An 18,581-nucleotide genomic window follows, 5' to 3' on the forward strand; every position below is an offset into this window, starting at 1 on the left:
CAGCGCAATATGCAAATTGGCATCGTGGGTTTGGGGGGGGGGCGGGGAGGGTGGGGGGGGGGGGATTAAAACTACTTTGGTGAAAAAAAAAGAATCATTAATATCTAGACCGTAACAATGTTTTATCAGGTGCGAAAAATTGTGCCTTTTTAGTGCAGTAAGATCGAAGTAAGCCTAAGGAAAAAAAAAGGTTAAGAGATACTTATAAATTGGAGACCAGCGGGTCTAATATCGAGAGGATAAATTTGATACACCGAACGTTTTGTATATATTTTTTTCCAAACTTCATCGTAGTCTTTGCAAGCTTAATCATTAGTATCACTAACGCTTAGAAACATTATCAGCATCGTTATTTTGAACACTTACGTTTCAATGCCGAAATTCTCGACGATAATATACGACCATTCTCTTTCTTTTGCTTTAATGATTCTGTTAGGAGATGAATTATACAATGTATTAAAAAGAAATGGGAAAAAGTCGAACGTACGATGAAAATCTTCTCGAACGGCCTTCGCGTACTGGTTCGATTCTTTATAGTCGTAGGCGCTCGCTTCCTAAAAACTGATTTTGAAATTTTTGACAGAAACGCAGAGACGAGGAAATGTAGTATCTACATTAAAAATGAATTCAATGACGCCGAAGCTGGAGGCGATGCACCGTGGCTGATAACAGTTTATTGTATGTAATTGATTATCTTTAATTAATACCACGAATGATAAAGTGTTCCTGTACCTAATTAATTAATAATGATTATTATTGTATATCAAAAGTATTGAAAATAATAATGCCATTTTCACTGGATTACATGAAACCTATCGTATTTGTGTTATTTTGGAGAGTACCTATGTCTGTGTCGTTCAAGGAATTCTGTGTATTTTCAGAGCTTAGTTACGGGTAGTTAATAAGTTGCCAGGCTGCACATACTGTGTCAAAATAATAGAAGCTTAAAAATGTGTATAATCGAAGACTATCGTCGACGATCATCCATCACTTGTCATCTGCTCATCTACTCGTTCGTTTAAGTTATGGTATTAAATTAAAAAGTCAACATTCAAACACACGAGACATATTTTCTTGTGTTATTACTTTCTTTTTAAACCATTCCTGTACTATCACTGTATACTATTGTGTGTAATTATTGCAGGCGTCGGGAGTGTATTTTTTATTTTTTTTTTTGACTCAAGGTCATTATAGTATGCATCCTCGGTAACGACAGCGAATCTGGTCAGTTTTGATATCGTGTTTTATCGTTTTAATTAAGATTCATACTATAGTGCAACGAAGGAACAGTGTGCGTGTTTATAAAACGTATTAGCAACGCGAAAGAAAATTATTGACCCACGATTTAGTTAGGTTGTCACGTGTTTCTGGAATCCTTGTGCTCTGAGATATCGATAAAAAGAAAACAGTTGTCCTTTTTCTATCTGTAATATATTTCGTGGTTTTGTTTCTTCGTAATAAGATCGGTTTATGGTTGAATATTTATTTATTTGAATCGAAGCCGAAAAAGATTTAAATACGTCTGGAATGATAAAACAAATACAATGGAACCATTTTCAAGCTTATGAGACATAAATCAGAGTGTATTGGGCAATGCATGGTTTCCAAAGTTTAGTATTCTCAGTGTGCTGTTATAGCGTGTTATACATAAGCTGTATCGCGACGAAAATTGTATCATGAATACAAAGAGCGACGCGTAGAATTATTTATATGATTATAATATTACTAAAAATATTTTTTTATTACTGTTGTCCGAACACCTTCTATTTTGTTACATTTATATAGGGAAATATATATATATATATATATATGTGTGTGTATATATATATATATATGTGTGTGTATATATATATATATATAGCGATACAATGTTTCCATAAATAATTCAGAATCATGTAATTTCTTTGAAATTTACCACATTATTTCTGTTGTAGCTATTTTCGCGATCTTCTCTACGTACAAATTTGAGTGTAAGTTTATTTTTAATTATTCCGTAGATCCAATAAGAAATTTTATCTATTTATGGAAGATGTCTATGCGCGATTTTTAATTTTTCCTCAATCCCTGCCACGTTATTCCGTGATAATTTTTAAGTAACTTGTAGCAACATAGCGTTCCTCGTATCTTTGTTCAAATTTTATGTAAATATGTAAAGAGGACTGTAGATATGTAGGACACGTAACCTTGGTGTTTTCAGATCTTCAGTCTAGACCTAACGGGAGACTTTATCAGCGGTGTACAACGTTGATAGTGCACACGGTAGTGAGTGTTCGTAAAAACAATTATTATCACGTAATTATTTTCTAACGGATAAGTTGTTCGTATTTCTTCGATCGAAGAAACGAAAGTTACTAGATATAGGGAAGAATTTAAAAACAAAAAAAATTTGTACAAACGTGTAATTATTTTCGAATCACTCAACGCGTCACGTGTTCTAAAATCATCGCGAGAATATAACGATTCTTTAAATAAAGAAGACGGTATAATAAAAATATTTAAACTCGAAGACTTGGAAATTAATCGAAATACTAATAAAAGAGACTGTTACAAAAAGTTAAGTAAATGAAGAAAAGTCATTATAGAAAAAAAAAAGTTAATACCACGATAAATAACGGTGCAATCGATAATCTTTAAAATGGGATTAATAAAAAAAAAGAAGATATTCTAGCTTACGGCGAGTTTCTCTGAACACAATTTATCGGGGAGACCAGAACGAGACACGAGGGTGGAAAATCCAACGGTCACGTAGTTTCCAAACGATTCAAAAACATCTCCGCGCCGTTTCAGTTGGCCCCCGTAACCTTACTTCGAACTTAGTAATTAAATCTGCCGGTAGATTTGTTTGTTTCCGCGCGTGCTGGTAGGAATCACCTTTGACAGATCGAAATCCAAACAATGCCCCCCCCCCCAGCCATCGCGCGAGGACGTATCGGGTGAACACCGTCGATCGATAAATTGTCGAATTTCGAGTTTCGTAAGCGCGCGGCGTACGTCGGGGTTGAATTCGGAATTGTCGTGAAAGCAGAAACCGGTACGAGCATGCCTAACACGCCAGAGTCCTTTATGCCTTCCATCGGATTGTTCCCCAATGACGTTATTGCCTTAAAGACGGGAAACGGGGGGAAGGGGAGAAGAAGAAGTTACGGCACAAACTGTCGAAGAACCACGGCGCATTTAAATGGCCGATCGCGTATTGCCATGGATTCAGTCGTCAGCCTCACGAAACCGGATTGAACTTCGCGCTTGCGCTCGTGCCCTTACGGCTCTTGCTCTTCTTTTCAGTTTCTTCGCAGAAAAGTGTCACGGGGACCGTATCGATACCGATCGTTTCCGCGTACGAAAAACCGATCCGGTGACCGGGGCGAGAAGGAAGTTCGTGATCGTAACGCGTGCGTATGATCGCCGATAGGATGTGTCGCGGATGCAAGAACAAATAACATCCGGTTTTTTGGTCGTTCAAAATTTAAACCGAATCACCGCGTCGACGCTGTTCGCCGTTCGTTACACCGAACGACGGTTTACTTTTCGAAAAAAAAACGAAGCGACAACTGGGAACAACGTTCGTCGGTTCGCATCGTAACGTTTTAGGTAAGTTTCTCAATTTTTCTTCCGGCGCCGGGCGGTGAAGTTTTCGGCGACGAATCGTGTCGCGAGCGGGCACGTACGCGTGCGTTTCCATTACCGACGCGACAGATCATAGAAACCGGAGCGTAATGAATTGTAACGAGACAATGCGCAAAGATATTTATCGATACGACGTTTTTAGGTTACTCGGTTAGCGTCCACGCGATTCGCCATTGATCGACGAGCAAATTTCTCGAGATACGAACGATGAGATAGAAATTCATCCGACGAGGTGTATGGTAAAGATTTATTTCGCGAACAATAAATTTGCCAGCTGTTAATGGCGTATCAACAGTTTCTAGTTCAGCTGTTCTCAAAACGAAATCCACGATTCGATACCGGTTTTGTGGAAAACGTTCTGCGCCGACTGGGAAACGTGGAAAATTGTATTATCTGGCCCCCGCGATTATCGGAGCTTCTGTTTTTAAATAGACACGCGTGCACTTGGGAAAAGCGCCGTGTGACGTAGAAAATCGTGAAAAATGTTATAGAGTTGGATGGCAAACGTTGTAACAAAAAACCGGTTCTTATCGGTTGCTTATTACGAGGTGCACCGTGGGCGTGTTTTAATAATAAAGCAATATGTATCTGCGTGCCTATTGGCTGCTAATTATTCTACCACTTTCTTAGTGCTTTCGGGGCAAAATATTTAAAAAATTAAATCTGTTAAAAGATCGTCGCTTTACGATCAGAGCCATGGTAGAGATTGTTGATAAATGTAGTTGATTTTAATAAAAAATTTAATTATACGATACAGACGTAGTTCAAATAATATTTAACTATTGACGATCACCTTTTAAATCGTAAATTTTTATAATAAATTTCAGATTCATTCTGTGTCATAGCAACTGAGATTTTAGTTTAAAACTAATTTTATCAATGTCGATATCGATATTTATCATCTAAAATTTGCTTTATTGTTCTCATTTCTAATTATTCTAGCACTTTCTTAGTGCTTTCGGGGCAAAATAATTAAAAAATTAAATATGTTAAAAGATCGTAATTTTACGATCAGAGCCATGGTAGAGATTGTTGATAAATGTAGTTGATTTTAATAAAAAATTTAATTATACGATACAGATGTAGTTCAAATAATATTTAACTATTGACGATCACCTTTTAAATCGTAAATTTTTATAATACATTTCAGATTCATTCTGTGTCATAACAACTGAGATTTTAGTTTAAAACTAATTTTATCAATGTCAATATCGATGTTTATCATCTAAAATTCGATTTATTGTTTACATTTCTAATTATTCTAGCACTTTCTTAGTGCTTTCGGAGCCAAATATTTAAAAAATTAAATCTGTTAAAAGATCGTAGTTTTACGATCAAGATCCATGGTAGAGATTGTTGATAAATATAGTTGTATAAAAGATTTTAATAAAAAATTTAATTATATGATACAGACGTAGTTCAAATAATATTTAACTATTGACGATCACCTTTTAAATCGTAAATTTTTATAATAAATTTCAGATTCATTCTGTGTCATAGCAACTGAGATTTTAGTTTAAAACTAATTTTATCAATGTCGATATCGATATTTATCATCTAAAATTTGCTTTATTGTTCTCATTTCTAATTATTCTAGCACTTTCTTAGTGCTTTCGGAGCAAAATATTTAAAAAATTAAATCTGTTAAAAGATCGTAGTTTTACGATCAAGATCCATGGTAGAGATTGTTGATAAATATAGTTGTATAAAAGATTTTAATAAAAAATTTAATTATATGATACAGACGTAGTTCAAATAATATTTAACTATTGACGATCACCTTTTAAATCGTAAATTTTTATAATAAATTTCAGATTCATTCTGTGTCATAGCAACTGAGATTTTAGTTTAAAACTAATTTTATCAATGTCGATATCGATATTTATCATCTAAAATTTGCTTTATTGTTCTCATTTCTAATTATTCTAGCACTTTCTTAGTGCTTTCGGAGCAAAATATTTAAAAAATTAAATATGTTAAAAGATCGTAGTTTTAGATTGTTGATAAATGTAGTCGATTTTAATAAAAAATTTAATTATACGATACAGATGTAATTCAAATGATATTTAACTATTGACGATCACCTTTTAAATCGTAAATTTTTATAATAAATTTCAGATTCATTCTGTGTCATAACAACTGAGATTTTAGTTTAAAACTAATTTTATCAGCGTCGATATCGATGTTGATTATCTAAAATTTGGTTTATCGTTGACATTTCTTTGAAGTAGAACAAGCAAGTTAACCAAAAATCTTGTTTGTCAATCACATGATATCACATGATGTCCAGAAAGATAAACATCGAACGTACCGTATCACGATCAATTTAATTGTGATTATCTTTATTGGATGTCAGATCTTTAAAGATCAGTTAAAGATCTATTACTGTACGCAGAATGCTGTGTCTTGTTCGGCGAGAGTAAATAGTGTCGGAATCCTACCAAGAATGTACTTATTTGACTAATATTAGACACTCCCTAATAGCCTCGCTCGCATTATCTCGTGAAAATTCTTGGTGTGTTTAACAAGTTCTCGCGTACGAATAAACGATGAGGTTTACGATGGTTACAAAACGTAATATTGTCCCGTGGGTACAAACGAAGTCAGTAAACATGTAACACATCGTCGATTCTCGTTTGGCCACAATATTAATATTTACTTTCCCGAAAGCTTGGTCTCGTTCTACATTTCAAAATAAAAATACAGCTCCAGCGACAATTTTCTATGTAACTTTCGTATATATCTGATGGTAAATAAGGAATCGAACATATCGACAAATATCAAAATTCCCGAAAGCTTGGTCTCGTTCTAAATTTCTAAATAAAAATACAGCTCTATCGACAATTTTCTATGTAACTTTCGTATATATCTGATGGTAAATAAAGAATCGAACAAATCGACAAATATCAAAATTCTGAATTACTGCCAGTGATTGAAACTCGTTGCGAGAACCACGAAAGTTTATACGTTCTATTATCTCGATGCAGCTCTAATTGCTCTTAAATCCTAAATTATTAACTTGTATCGGTAATAGCTGTCACGCGAAAGCAATTAGTATCGTTTAATCCTAAATTAATCGATGCTGATCTTATCGTCCGCGATCTGCTGCGTTTGCGCGTAATTAAATCAAAGTTGAAGCTTTGCTCTCGAAATTTAAAATGGACGCGCTACTATTTTTCAACGCGATTATACAAACGTCTATTACATTTTATAGAAAAATAGTAAGGTTAGTTAACACGTACTTCGAGTCGAGTATTCGAAAAAGTATTTAAAATTAATCGAAGCCTTGGACTACATGGACGATCATTCGCTGATAAAAATAAAAAATCCTATATTTGTTATTATATAATATCTCCTTAAGGGTATTACCAACGAAATAGCGATAAAAGTAACTGCAAACATGACTCCAGCAGGATCATGTCGAATCATACGTATTTGAGATGTGTATTTGCACTGTTTAGAAGCGATTTAAAGAAGAATTAACACTTTCACTGCCACGAGTGGCCATGTGTTTTATTTTTGGTGGCAAATTAAAGCCAAAATAGACCTGGAATCCGACGTTCGATCGCTGAGTCTGAATCCAAGCTTCGTATCTAAAATCAGAGTGATCGTAGGAGATTCATTGATAAGAATATCATCTTGTTTCATCAAATATTGCCACTAGGTGGTGTTTGTACGAAAGAAGCTCTGATACTTTCGGACAAATCGTGTATTAATCATCTCTATCTTGATCAGTCTCTGTTCGTATCGTTGATACCGCGTCTTACAATTAGAGGTACGAAATAGATATAATATACGTAGATAATAGAATGCTCGAACAACACAGGTTTCACCAAATGATTTTCATATTTTCCCGATTTGCGAGTCTCGTATATTTTAGCTGCGTTTCCCATTAACATATGTATATAACATATGTAGGTGACAGGATTTACCTCTATGATACTAGAAAAATTAATTCTCAAGTTAACACGCCGAGGGAAATGAATTTGGACGGAATTTGTGAATTTTAACAAGGTTACGAAAACAAGTACCGAAACAAATGTTAGGTTATGTAGGTTACAATGGTGTAAAATCGAAATTTCAATCTTGCGGAATATTATACAGCTTTCATCTGGCAGTGAACGCGTTAATATCAACGAAGACGTAACTCATAAATAATCTTTCTCGCGGAGCAAATAGAGAGGAACGTTTCCTGGGTCTTAAATACGAAGCTTATTGCGTCTACCGGATAACATGCAACCGGGCTGTAAAAGGATAGCAGAATTTTCTAAAACGATGATATGGACGATATAAGGATCTATCTAATTCCACTTGGACGCCTTTATCGCGATCTTCAAAGCTCGTTTTAATCGCCCGTAACTAAGCATTTATGTAAGTAAGACGCCGATGCGCACGTGACACGCGGAATAACGCATATTAACTCCTATTGTGCGCGCGCGTGGATGTCTCTATCAGTCAAAGAATGCAATAGCGTCGCGATGAAATTGCTGCTTATTTGCAATAGAAAGAATGCTACTGGGATGCGTTATTATCAATAACAATGCGCTCGTGTTGATCGTGTTGTAAAATAGGTTTCACGTTGTTCCCCTCGACAAGAAACCACGTGTAAAGGACACCTGGATTCTAATACAATTAAAAATGACAATGTAGAATTGTCACCTATATGCGTCTCGATGTAATTAGATGATCGCAAATAACTCGTGACTAAGACATTAAATATTACATACAAACATTACAGTAATTGTGAATGATTACAATAACTGGGTCATGCCATAGATATGTTCCAAGCGAAGATAAACACAAATCGTAGAAGTACATTTTCTATAATTTAATAATCCCTACTATCTCTTGAAAATAGGACTATCTAATTTCGTATACACAAAACAATTCCTCGAGAGATTTATTAAGTCTAATAGCCTTTGGAATGTATGCAACGGGAATAAAGATTCGGAATTTGTATGCGCCAGTTCGACGGACACGGGTTAAGAAACACAGGTATACATAATAAGAAGCGCGTGCGCGTCACACGCGTGTAATCGTGCATATGCTTTACAGACTCTTCAGACTGCATGTCTCTGCTGTTTCAGGGCGCTGTATCATCATTCGTTCAACTTGGCACGTTTGTTCAGGATCAAATTTCATGCTCGTTACGTTATCCCTATATTGGCCCTTGTAATAATATTTATAGCACCCTCTGTTTCGCTTTATACGATCTACAAGAAGAAGTGATTGGTATTCGTCAATTAGTATGGAAGATTACTTAATTTCCTTCTCGAGTGGTGGGGTTATTGCATGTTGGCCAGTATTTGTTTACATCCGCGGAAATCGAGTTGATCTCTTTTCGAGATTGCCGTTGATGCCATGAATATACGAAGTCTTCGACGGTTAATGATATTCGCTCGTCAATTTTATTGCGTTTTAAGAAACGTTACGCCAGGCGGTAGTGAACCGGAGGCTCGCGAGCCAATTGTGACTCCTTCCCCTACTTTTCCGTTCCGCTCGAGTGTAGAACTACGCCCTCTATGCTCGCTGTGATCTGGAACGAAGGCTTGCACCTAACTAGCGTCGAACCAGATGGTGGGGGAGCCTGATGGTGGGACTGTTGCGGTTCTCGGCGGAGGAAAAATTCGTCGCCCTTGCATTACGCAATATTTAAGGGGCTCCTCCGTTCCACGCGGAATTCTTAACCGCGATGGTTTTATAACTTCTTTTCCAAGTAGCGGGACACATTAATTTCGGTAAAATTAATTTTACGTCGTCGTCTTCTACGGCGCAAGGCTGAGCTTGTTTTTGTTTAATCAGCCAAGAATGACAGTATTGGAGATTGTGATTTTACACATTAGACTGTCCTTGTTGTCATCGCACGTTACAAGGACATTCTATTGCAACTCTGTTCTCAGTAGACCATTATACATCCATTAGATTCATAAGAATTTTATGCCTGACTTAATCATTTTTCGTGACACTTTATTTACGTTTAGTATTACTGTTTAGCGAGTAGCTGCATATTAAGGTTTCCATGTACTCGAATTTTTGCTGTACCAATTCAATATACTATCCAGAACAAAAAGAGAACGTATCGAATATTCAAATTAATTTTACTTTCAACGGAAATTATCGAAACAAGTTATGCAGATTTGATTAATGTTTTTTTCCTTTTTTTAGAAAACTTTGATCATACCCATTTTTTATGATAGCGAAATAATTTATCGAACACGTTGACTGCCATTAAGCTGATGGGAAAATAATTTTTCACCACCCACGAGGTAACTTCTTGTTTAGATTATCATTTATGCATAAATTTTCCGTTTTTCTGATGCATTCTGATGCTTCTTCAAGATAGGAAGATAAATTCAAGAAGCATAGTGTATTTGATGCAGCATATTGATCTCATTTTAGGAAGATATTATATATATAATAAATAGCATTAGCTATGGACCATTCATAGCCAGCATTGCCTTCTTGGGATGTAACCTTGGTTTCGGTGTGGACTTTGGTGATTCACGAACATATCCAGTCCACTGAACATATCAACGTTCATTATCATACATTATCTTAAAAAGTCACTATCTGATTTTAAAATTATGCTAAAATCACTATCTGATGATGGACTGGCATTGTAGCAGCGAATTTCACATCGTTAATTCTTGTGACTCGAATTGATCTCACGTAGAATATACTTTTGAAGCTTTCTGATTTCATCATTTTCTCTGAAAACTATCACGCAATTTGCGTTAAAAGTTTCTTAGAAACTCTGATAGTTTGATATCTGTAATTTCTGTAATATCTATTTCGTATTTCCAATTCGAGTAAGTCATCAAATTCCGTGTAAAAAAAAAAAATGTTGCATCATGCAGGATCTATAATTAACAATTATTACGATATTCTCGAACGGATTATCTCACACACTCAGGCGGCATGACTGTTAACGTGACTTGCAAATCGACTTTGTTTAGAACAGGAGGTCGTGTTTGTAAATACAGTCCTTGTTAGATATTAGGTGTGACTGGCAAGTTTCTTATCTTTATCCAGATAGAAATTTCGAATAACAAATAAGAGACAAATCAATTTTTTTATATCGTTCTCCCCCACATAGTTATAATTTCCTATGCATTGTTTCACTGTTCCGTTCGATGTATTCTTTATAATTTTCGCGCCGGTTTATGTAACAATTGTTTCGAAAAACGATGTTCTCGTATCGTTGTATATCTGGTAAGGAAACATCGGGTACAAAAAAATTGTGAAATTACTAGTTGTAATGGCGTTTAATGGAACACTTACTCCAAGTGTATCCTTGACAGTAGAAGAAGAAAGATGGATCGCGTAGTGTAGTCCCCGGAGGCCACTGACAGAAATATAGTCGGCGATTGTAATCGTACAAGATACGATATGGTTCTACCGGTATCGCTGTTACGCTCTATCAATCTCCAGAAAAAATATACCACGTGTCGTTAAAAAAGATATGACCTTGAAATGACATTGGTGCCAGCACTCAACGACCTTCCTCCTTGAACGTTCAGGCGTCCCCCCTCGAAGTCCTTTAACCTCTCCAGTGTAGTTTCTGAAAAATGCAATGTGCTTTCAGAAATACATATCGAGATCAAAATAGGATAATTCTCAACTAGAAACAAATTTGGAATAGCTAAAAATAAAAAGTTTAATAATCTTTTGAATAAATAGCCAAGTAAAAATATTACCGTGGTATAAAGCTGAATAAAGGATGGAAATACGTTTGTTCACCGACAGAGGGCTCGGAAGTATGTCGAAAGAAAAGCTGTCGAGTTGTATTTGAACAGACATTTGTTAATATTTTTTAATATCGAATCAATCTCGCGTCTCTTGAATGTCCATAATATCTGTGATTCTTGATTTCTCGAAGAATCTTGTTCGTAGCACCGATGCCGTTTCTTGCATAACCAAAAAATGAAATACAAACACCGCACCGGATTAACTGTATCCTGATTAGCACGGTTTTGCTCTAATCTCGTTTAAGGCGTCTCGAAAGGTAAAATCGGTTTGGAAATATGGCGTGTAATAATGAACGTATCGATCGAAAGTTTTGTCTATTCTGAGACGATGGCATTTCGCATCCCCGTTGTTCTTACTTACTTAGAAAAGCGAAATCCAACGACCTGTATTTGCATAAAAGAATTTCAACCCGTAAGTCTGTTCGATAGCCTGCATCGCATAGTTTTCCATAATCGTCGGCTTCCAATACATGTATTTACGGTTTCAAGGCAATGGTAGCAGTTCCATCGGTCGATTAACATACGGCATAATTTGTGAGTAAAGATTAAAATGTGACGCGGCCGTAGCTATTCGAGTGTATCGTGATTTGCATGGAAAAACAGTATCGATACGAATTAATTTACGATCGTCGTCGTGCCGGGAGAAACGTATGGATCGCAACGAGGCCCGGCAATGGAGAACCGCGTGACCGAGGAACGAAGTTGACGCAGAAGCACGTGAGTGGCACAGAATGACCGGTTGCACCAGCAAACCATGTGATACGCCCGCGGTAAACGCTTCTTTTCTTCGTTTTCCCTCGTTTATCACACGTTCACCTGCCTGAAAACTATAGCGTTATCCAAATTGAGCGTCACGTATTTACATTTGAATAAAACACAATTTATTTGAGATATTTCAGGTTACTTTATTTTTATACGTAGAAAGTCCACTTCGTAACATTAATCGTGGAACACAATGTCTTTTTTCCTCGTGACCTCAATTTTTTGTTACACTATTACATAATTGGGGTTCTATTTCATTAATGGCGGCTAATAATACATAAACTTTACTTTTTAAAGAACCCCATAGGAAAAAGTCTAACGAAATTAGATCGCGTGATCTTGGAGGCCAAGTTGATGTCTCCTCGAGAAATCTGGCATCGAAAATAAGCTCGAACAGAACTTGAGTGTTTCTAATAATATTCAACAATTTGTATACGTTGTTGCACAGTGTTAGCGTTCCATGGCGATTTGTTATGAAATATAGCAAAGAACAATCAAACCGTTTAGCAGTGCCATCTGTTGAAAGATGCGACACTCAATTTGGATAACCCTCTATGCATATAGCGCGACGCTCGTCACCGGACGAAGAACTTCAAGATGGAGCGAATTAAAATTGAATATATCGATGAACATCGAAACTGGCGTTTCTTCTCGGAGGAATATTATAATCGCTTATTCCTCATTCGACTAAAAAAAAAACTATAGGATTTTACGAAAGATAATCGATCGAACTACGATTAAGAAATACTTATCACAGATGTACTAAAACAAATTGTACTTTTTACGAGCATACCTGATACTCGACAGTTCGTTGAAGCTTTTAAATCGCTGTAGCGAAAAGTTACGAAAACATGATGTATCAGGTATGCGGTCTGATTACAGATACATTGTACCATATTTCCTTAATTACACGCATTACGAAATACGCCGAGTTGCGTACAAATGCGCTGATTAGTTGATCATAGATTATGTTTGTCAGATGGATTATAATTTATGATGGCGCGTTTGATAGTTCGTTTGCTTGGATCTACGTCGATCGTTTAGTTATTACAAATATTTGACCGATACATCTGTTTGATAATTATCTGATATTCCTTCTACGAATCGTACATATTAGTATACTAATTTCACCTTAATCTGATTCCCCCATTTTGTCTCTACAGATTATATTTTACGTAAATTTCATCGACTGTAATTTTTCTTATTGTACTGAGATATTGCAGTTAATCTTAAATCCTTAAATAAAGAATAGAACTCGATCGAAATATCCAATACTAAACTACCGACAATATTATTCGTACGATGCAACGAGAAATCACCTAACGTCATCGTTACACGATAGAACGTAAGCACGATGTTTGTAAATGTATACGTACATAAGGAATCTCGCAACAGAAACTATTCATCAATATTTGTTTTGGAAATATTCTGCTTAATTCTTGCTTTCGTTCTTCCGTTGCAGTTTACTTCCCCTAGTCTTCCACTTAACCAAAAACATTTAAAGCACAGCATGTATATGGAAATAATCTATTGAAAATGAACCGCCTCGATGTTTAACGAACCGAAGATAATGAAAAATAATTAATCATACGTTTCTTTTCGGGGAACACTCAAACTTCATAGATGCGTCTTTCGTTGCAAATAAAGTCATATGTACCCATGTTTTATGATGCATCGAATAATAGCAGTAACGCCATCTGGCGTTTCCGCCATGACACTACTAGAAGCTTACCGAAGAAGGGTAGCCACAATCTCTTTAAAACGAAAGAAATAAAACAGAGTCGAAGCTCCGATCCGTGTGAATTTTAAAACAGGGATTGAAAACACCAAATACCAAATATAAATAAATAAATAATTATATCGGGGAATGATGGTCTCGTTTAAAAGCTCTTTGCAATGGGTTGTGAATAAAATAGACAAGGTTAACATCACAGGGGGAAACTTTTCACAATTATCGACTGTACAGAACCTTTTCTCTTTCGTAATGATAAACATAATTTAATCTATCGTTTACATTCCTGTGAAGCTATTTATTTTAATCGAACGTAATTTATACGGTATTTTGCATTTCCAGGATGAGCAAACCGAACGGCAAAGGAGATGCAAATGAAGATAATAGAACCGGGGCATACGTGAATCACGCCTTGAACGTATCTGGAGATAGCATACACCATAGTAATTCGAACAGTTCTCCGATACTACGTGATTCGTATGAGAATCACCAGGGAATACAGGGTTCTTCGGATTTTATATGTAAATATTCACAAGTAACCGAACGGTTAATTAACACGTTACTGTTGATCGTCGTTGCCAGCTGATACTCGCTTCTAAAGAAATCGTTCCAAGTATAAAATCACGCTATATGTGACACTCGCAATAAATGGTGATATTCTTTTTTTTTTTAGAGAAAATGTGATTCAGTTCCAATCCTTTTCGCAGATACTCCAAATCATGAATGTAAAAATCTGTCACTTTTTACAGTAAAGATATATTTTGAACTGTTAAATATCCTTTTTTATTCCTAACTCCATACCAAAAGCATAAATGTGTCAACAATTGTGATTATTCGCTAAGATTGATTCATGAACGTGAGTTACCGTCGTTTAACAAAACCAGAACTTAAAAATTCAGAATTTATCGTATGCGTGGAACAGAGTACGAGTTGGGATACAGCGCAAGTAGAAATAGCGATTAATGGACAGACGTATAGGATAGAACGTGTGTTTGACAAATTCTAAAACGAAGCCTTGAATGCAAAAATTAACAACGCAACTTTGTCACGCGTCTACTTATAAACAACGCGTACCAATAGATTGTTGATACGGTTACATAAACGTAGAACGATACGTAAAAAATTGTACTTTGATACTTAGGATGTTTCGAGCGTAACAACCATAACAACATGATGTTAAGTGATTCCTGAACTAAAAATAAGACTGTTCTTAATTGTCTTTGAGCGTGCATCGGCAATTGACTATTTGGTTTATTTACAAGCAACGGAGGATCGAAAGTTTTATTGATCGTGTAAACACACGCGATGCTAAATGAATTTGTTTTTCATAGTGGTGGAGGACTCGGGGGATGACGTGATCCAGCAGGAGCATAGCCTTCTGGATTCGGTGTTCCAATACACAAGGCGACGCGTTAGGTCGGCTTGCACCAAGAAAACTGTTTACAAGAGACTGCCGGTATTACGATGGCTGCCCAGATACAGTGGACACGATGCACTGGGCGATCTTGTAGCTGGCGTTACGGTCGGTCTCACGGTTATTCCCCAATCTTTAGCATACGCTAACGTAGCAGGTCTACCACCACAGGTTAGTGAGTTTCATCGATTCGAATGAATATTCAACTGAAACAATGGTAAAGTAGGTTTTTAATCCCCATTATATTTTTCAGTACGGATTATACGGTAGCTTCATAGGTTGTTTTATTTATGTTATATTTGGATCCTGCAAAGACACGCCATTAGGACCTACTGCCATTATTTCTTTACTCACTTATCAAACGGTTTCCCACCTTGATGAACCTGTGCACCACGCGGTACTTCTCTGCTTTCTGGCTGGAGTGATAGAATTACTAATGGGTATATTTGGCCTTGGTAAGTGTAAAAAAAATGAACTGTTTTCTTGAAATTCGGAACAGTAGTAATTGCAGCAATTTTAGGTATATTCTTATATCTTGCATACGTGTTTCAGGATTTTTGATCGATTTTGTGTCTGGACCTGTCAGTTCAGGCTTTACGTCGGCGGTAGCTTTAATAATTGTTACTTCACAAATAAAAGATGTTCTTGGTATTCCTGCCAGAGGATCACAATTTCTTGAGATGTGGAAAAATCTGGCTGGACAGTTACACAAAACTTCAGCTTGGGATGCTGCGCTTGGAGCAACTTGTATAGCACTTCTTTTGCTTCTCAGGGTGATTGTCCCATGTTAAATATTATTGACAATTGTAATGTGTTAGAATAACAAGTTAAAAGTTTATCTGTTCTGTTTTGTTACAGCTTCTATCGTCTTACAGTATTGGCCCCAAAGATGAAGAATTACAAACATCTAAATATCATATTATAAATAAAATCATTTGGTTAATTGGTACATCACGGAACGCGTTTCTGGTGATACTTTGCGGTCTTTTGGGATATAGTTTAAGCGAAGAATCTCCCTTCAAATTGGTTGGTAAGAAAAAATAAAATAGGATTTACAAATTTAAGTTAAAAAAGAGAAAAAATAATAATTATTCGTAGAATTAATAGTTTGTAAATGCATTTAATTTTTTGTGCAGGATACATACCAGGAGGTCTGCCAACTGTACAATTACCAACATTTAGTTACATGAAAAATGATAATACAACCGCGACATTTGTTGACATGGTTTCAAATTTGGGGAGTGGTATTCTTGTTTTACCACTTATCTCATTAATGGAGGACATTGCTATTTGCAAAGCTTTCTGTAAGCTTATGTTTCTTCACCTTTTATATCAGATATATTTGAACACAATACAATGTTATGTTTTATAAGATATTTGAGACCCAAGAACCTTGGGACAAAATGCTTTTTGCGACTTGAAGTTGCTTTTTAAATGTTAGAAGATTAATTTAGTTTATCGAGCATCTAAATAAAATTGTAAAATTACTTGTTTCAGCAACTGGAAAATCAGTCGATGCGACGCAAGAATTAATAGCGATCGGAATATCAAACATCGGTAATTCCTTTGTTCAAGCATTTCCCGGTACAGGATCTCTTAGTAGAAGTGCTGTGAATAATGCTTCTGGAGTTAGAACGCCGATGGGTGGTGTTTATACTGGTAATTTGAATTTATTTAATTTATATTTAATAATTTGTAACGACAATTCACCAAAATTTTATCTTACCAAATTTGCTTTTATAGAAACCGAAATTTCACATATTTATCATTTATTTTAGGTGTTCTAGTAATATTAGCCCTCCTTTTTCTCACGCCATACTTCAGCTATATACCAAGAGCCACATTAGCAGCAATAATCATAGCTGCTGTAATATTTATGGTCGAAGTTAAAGTCGTGAAACCAATGTGGAGAACGAAAAGTAAACTTATAATTTTAAATAAAAATTAAAAGAAAAGATTTTAATGATCTCAGAGACATTAATATCTTCCTTTCATTTTCTATCCTTTTTCTTATAGAATCGGATTTGATCCCTGGATTGGGAACTTTCATCGCGTGCTTATTATTAAAACTGGAAATTGGAATTCTATGTGGTATTGGAATAAATATTATATTTATTCTCTATCATGCAGCGCGGCCAAAAATATCTGCAGAAAAACTTACCGTACGCATATCTTTCTTTCTCGTTTGTTAATTTCAGCATTTTAAATAATAATGCAAAAACGTTTTTTTTTCTTCTAATTGTTTGTTTAATTTTTTACGTTGCAGACTCGACACGGTATTCAATATCTAATGCTGACGCCAGATCGATGTTTAATTTTTCCATCGGTAGATTACGTACGAAATTTAGTAACAAAATACAGCAGACGAACTGGAAGCGTGGCTACCCCAGTCGTGATCGACTGTTCGCATATTTACGGGGCAGACTTCACCGCAGCCACAGTAATCGAAACTTTAATAAAAGATTTTGCTTCGAGGGGGCAACCACTTTTTTTCTACAATTTAAAGCCCTCTGTTCATGCTGTTTTTGAGAGTGTTGCATCAACTGACTTTGTTGTGTACAATAGCCAGGAAAAGCTGGACAATCTTCTGAGAGAAAGAGGATACTTGAAACAAACTAAATAGAATATGTTATTTATATGTATATGTTTATTTACTTGTTATTAACTGAATTACCACAATATCTTGCACTAGTGGTATGACGCCCCATAGAAAGTTGTTAAACAACGTCTTTCTCAATTTTTGAGCCTTTGATTACAGAGGTATGCGAGTTATAAAATATTTCTACATTATCAACTTAACTTTACATTGATTTTCAACGAATTAGGTCCAGTTTCGTTGTATTTTGTACTTAAAGATATATTACAATCAATGTAATAAATATTCGCATTAAATGTATTACATCATATCATGTTTTCAATAAACATCTTTGTTATATGTTATTATTATTATAAAAAATATCTGGCAACAATTACTCTTTGTTACCACCTACACACAACAAACAGAGCCATGCGGAAATAATATAATAATAATTCTCATGCTGAATGAGAACCACTATCGTGCGCGCGCAGCTGTACGCAGGTTGCCATTCTACAGGCGAAATTTTAAACGTTAATAACTTTTTAACGAAGCCTCGATCAACAAATTGGTATTCTTGATTTTCGTTTCATTTGGCCTTTAGAATCTCTAGTATTTAAACAATTTATGAAGTTATTCACTAAATTCAATTATAACACAGATTATGTACCTCGTCTGTGATTATATTTTCCGCGGCTCTTACTTTTTTCTACATTGATAACGTCA

General features: G+C 35.6%; 1 protein-coding gene across 1 annotated transcript; it reads left to right on the forward strand.

The window, feature by feature from the left end:
* The first annotated feature begins 3,189 nt into the window (after positions 1–3,189).
* Positions 3,190–18,161, forward strand: LOC122404972 (sodium-independent sulfate anion transporter). The gene is made up of 11 exons (XM_043409409.1): positions 3,190–3,588; positions 14,209–14,387; positions 15,198–15,451; positions 15,534–15,735; positions 15,833–16,053; positions 16,139–16,310; positions 16,417–16,584; positions 16,778–16,939; positions 17,059–17,199; positions 17,297–17,442; positions 17,547–18,161. Exons 2-11 carry the CDS (start codon positions 14,210–14,212, stop codon positions 17,901–17,903), a joined length of 2,001 nt encoding a protein of 666 aa, XP_043265344.1. The 5' UTR covers positions 3,190–3,588; position 14,209; the 3' UTR covers positions 17,904–18,161.
* The last annotated feature ends 420 nt before the right edge of the window (positions 18,162–18,581 follow it).

The sequence above is a fragment of the Colletes gigas genome, unplaced genomic scaffold (genome assembly GCF_013123115.1).
Source record: "Colletes gigas isolate AHSC1104 unplaced genomic scaffold, ASM1312311v1 Colletes_gigas_Sc00003, whole genome shotgun sequence".
NCBI lineage: Eukaryota > Metazoa > Arthropoda > Insecta > Hymenoptera > Colletidae > Colletes > Colletes gigas.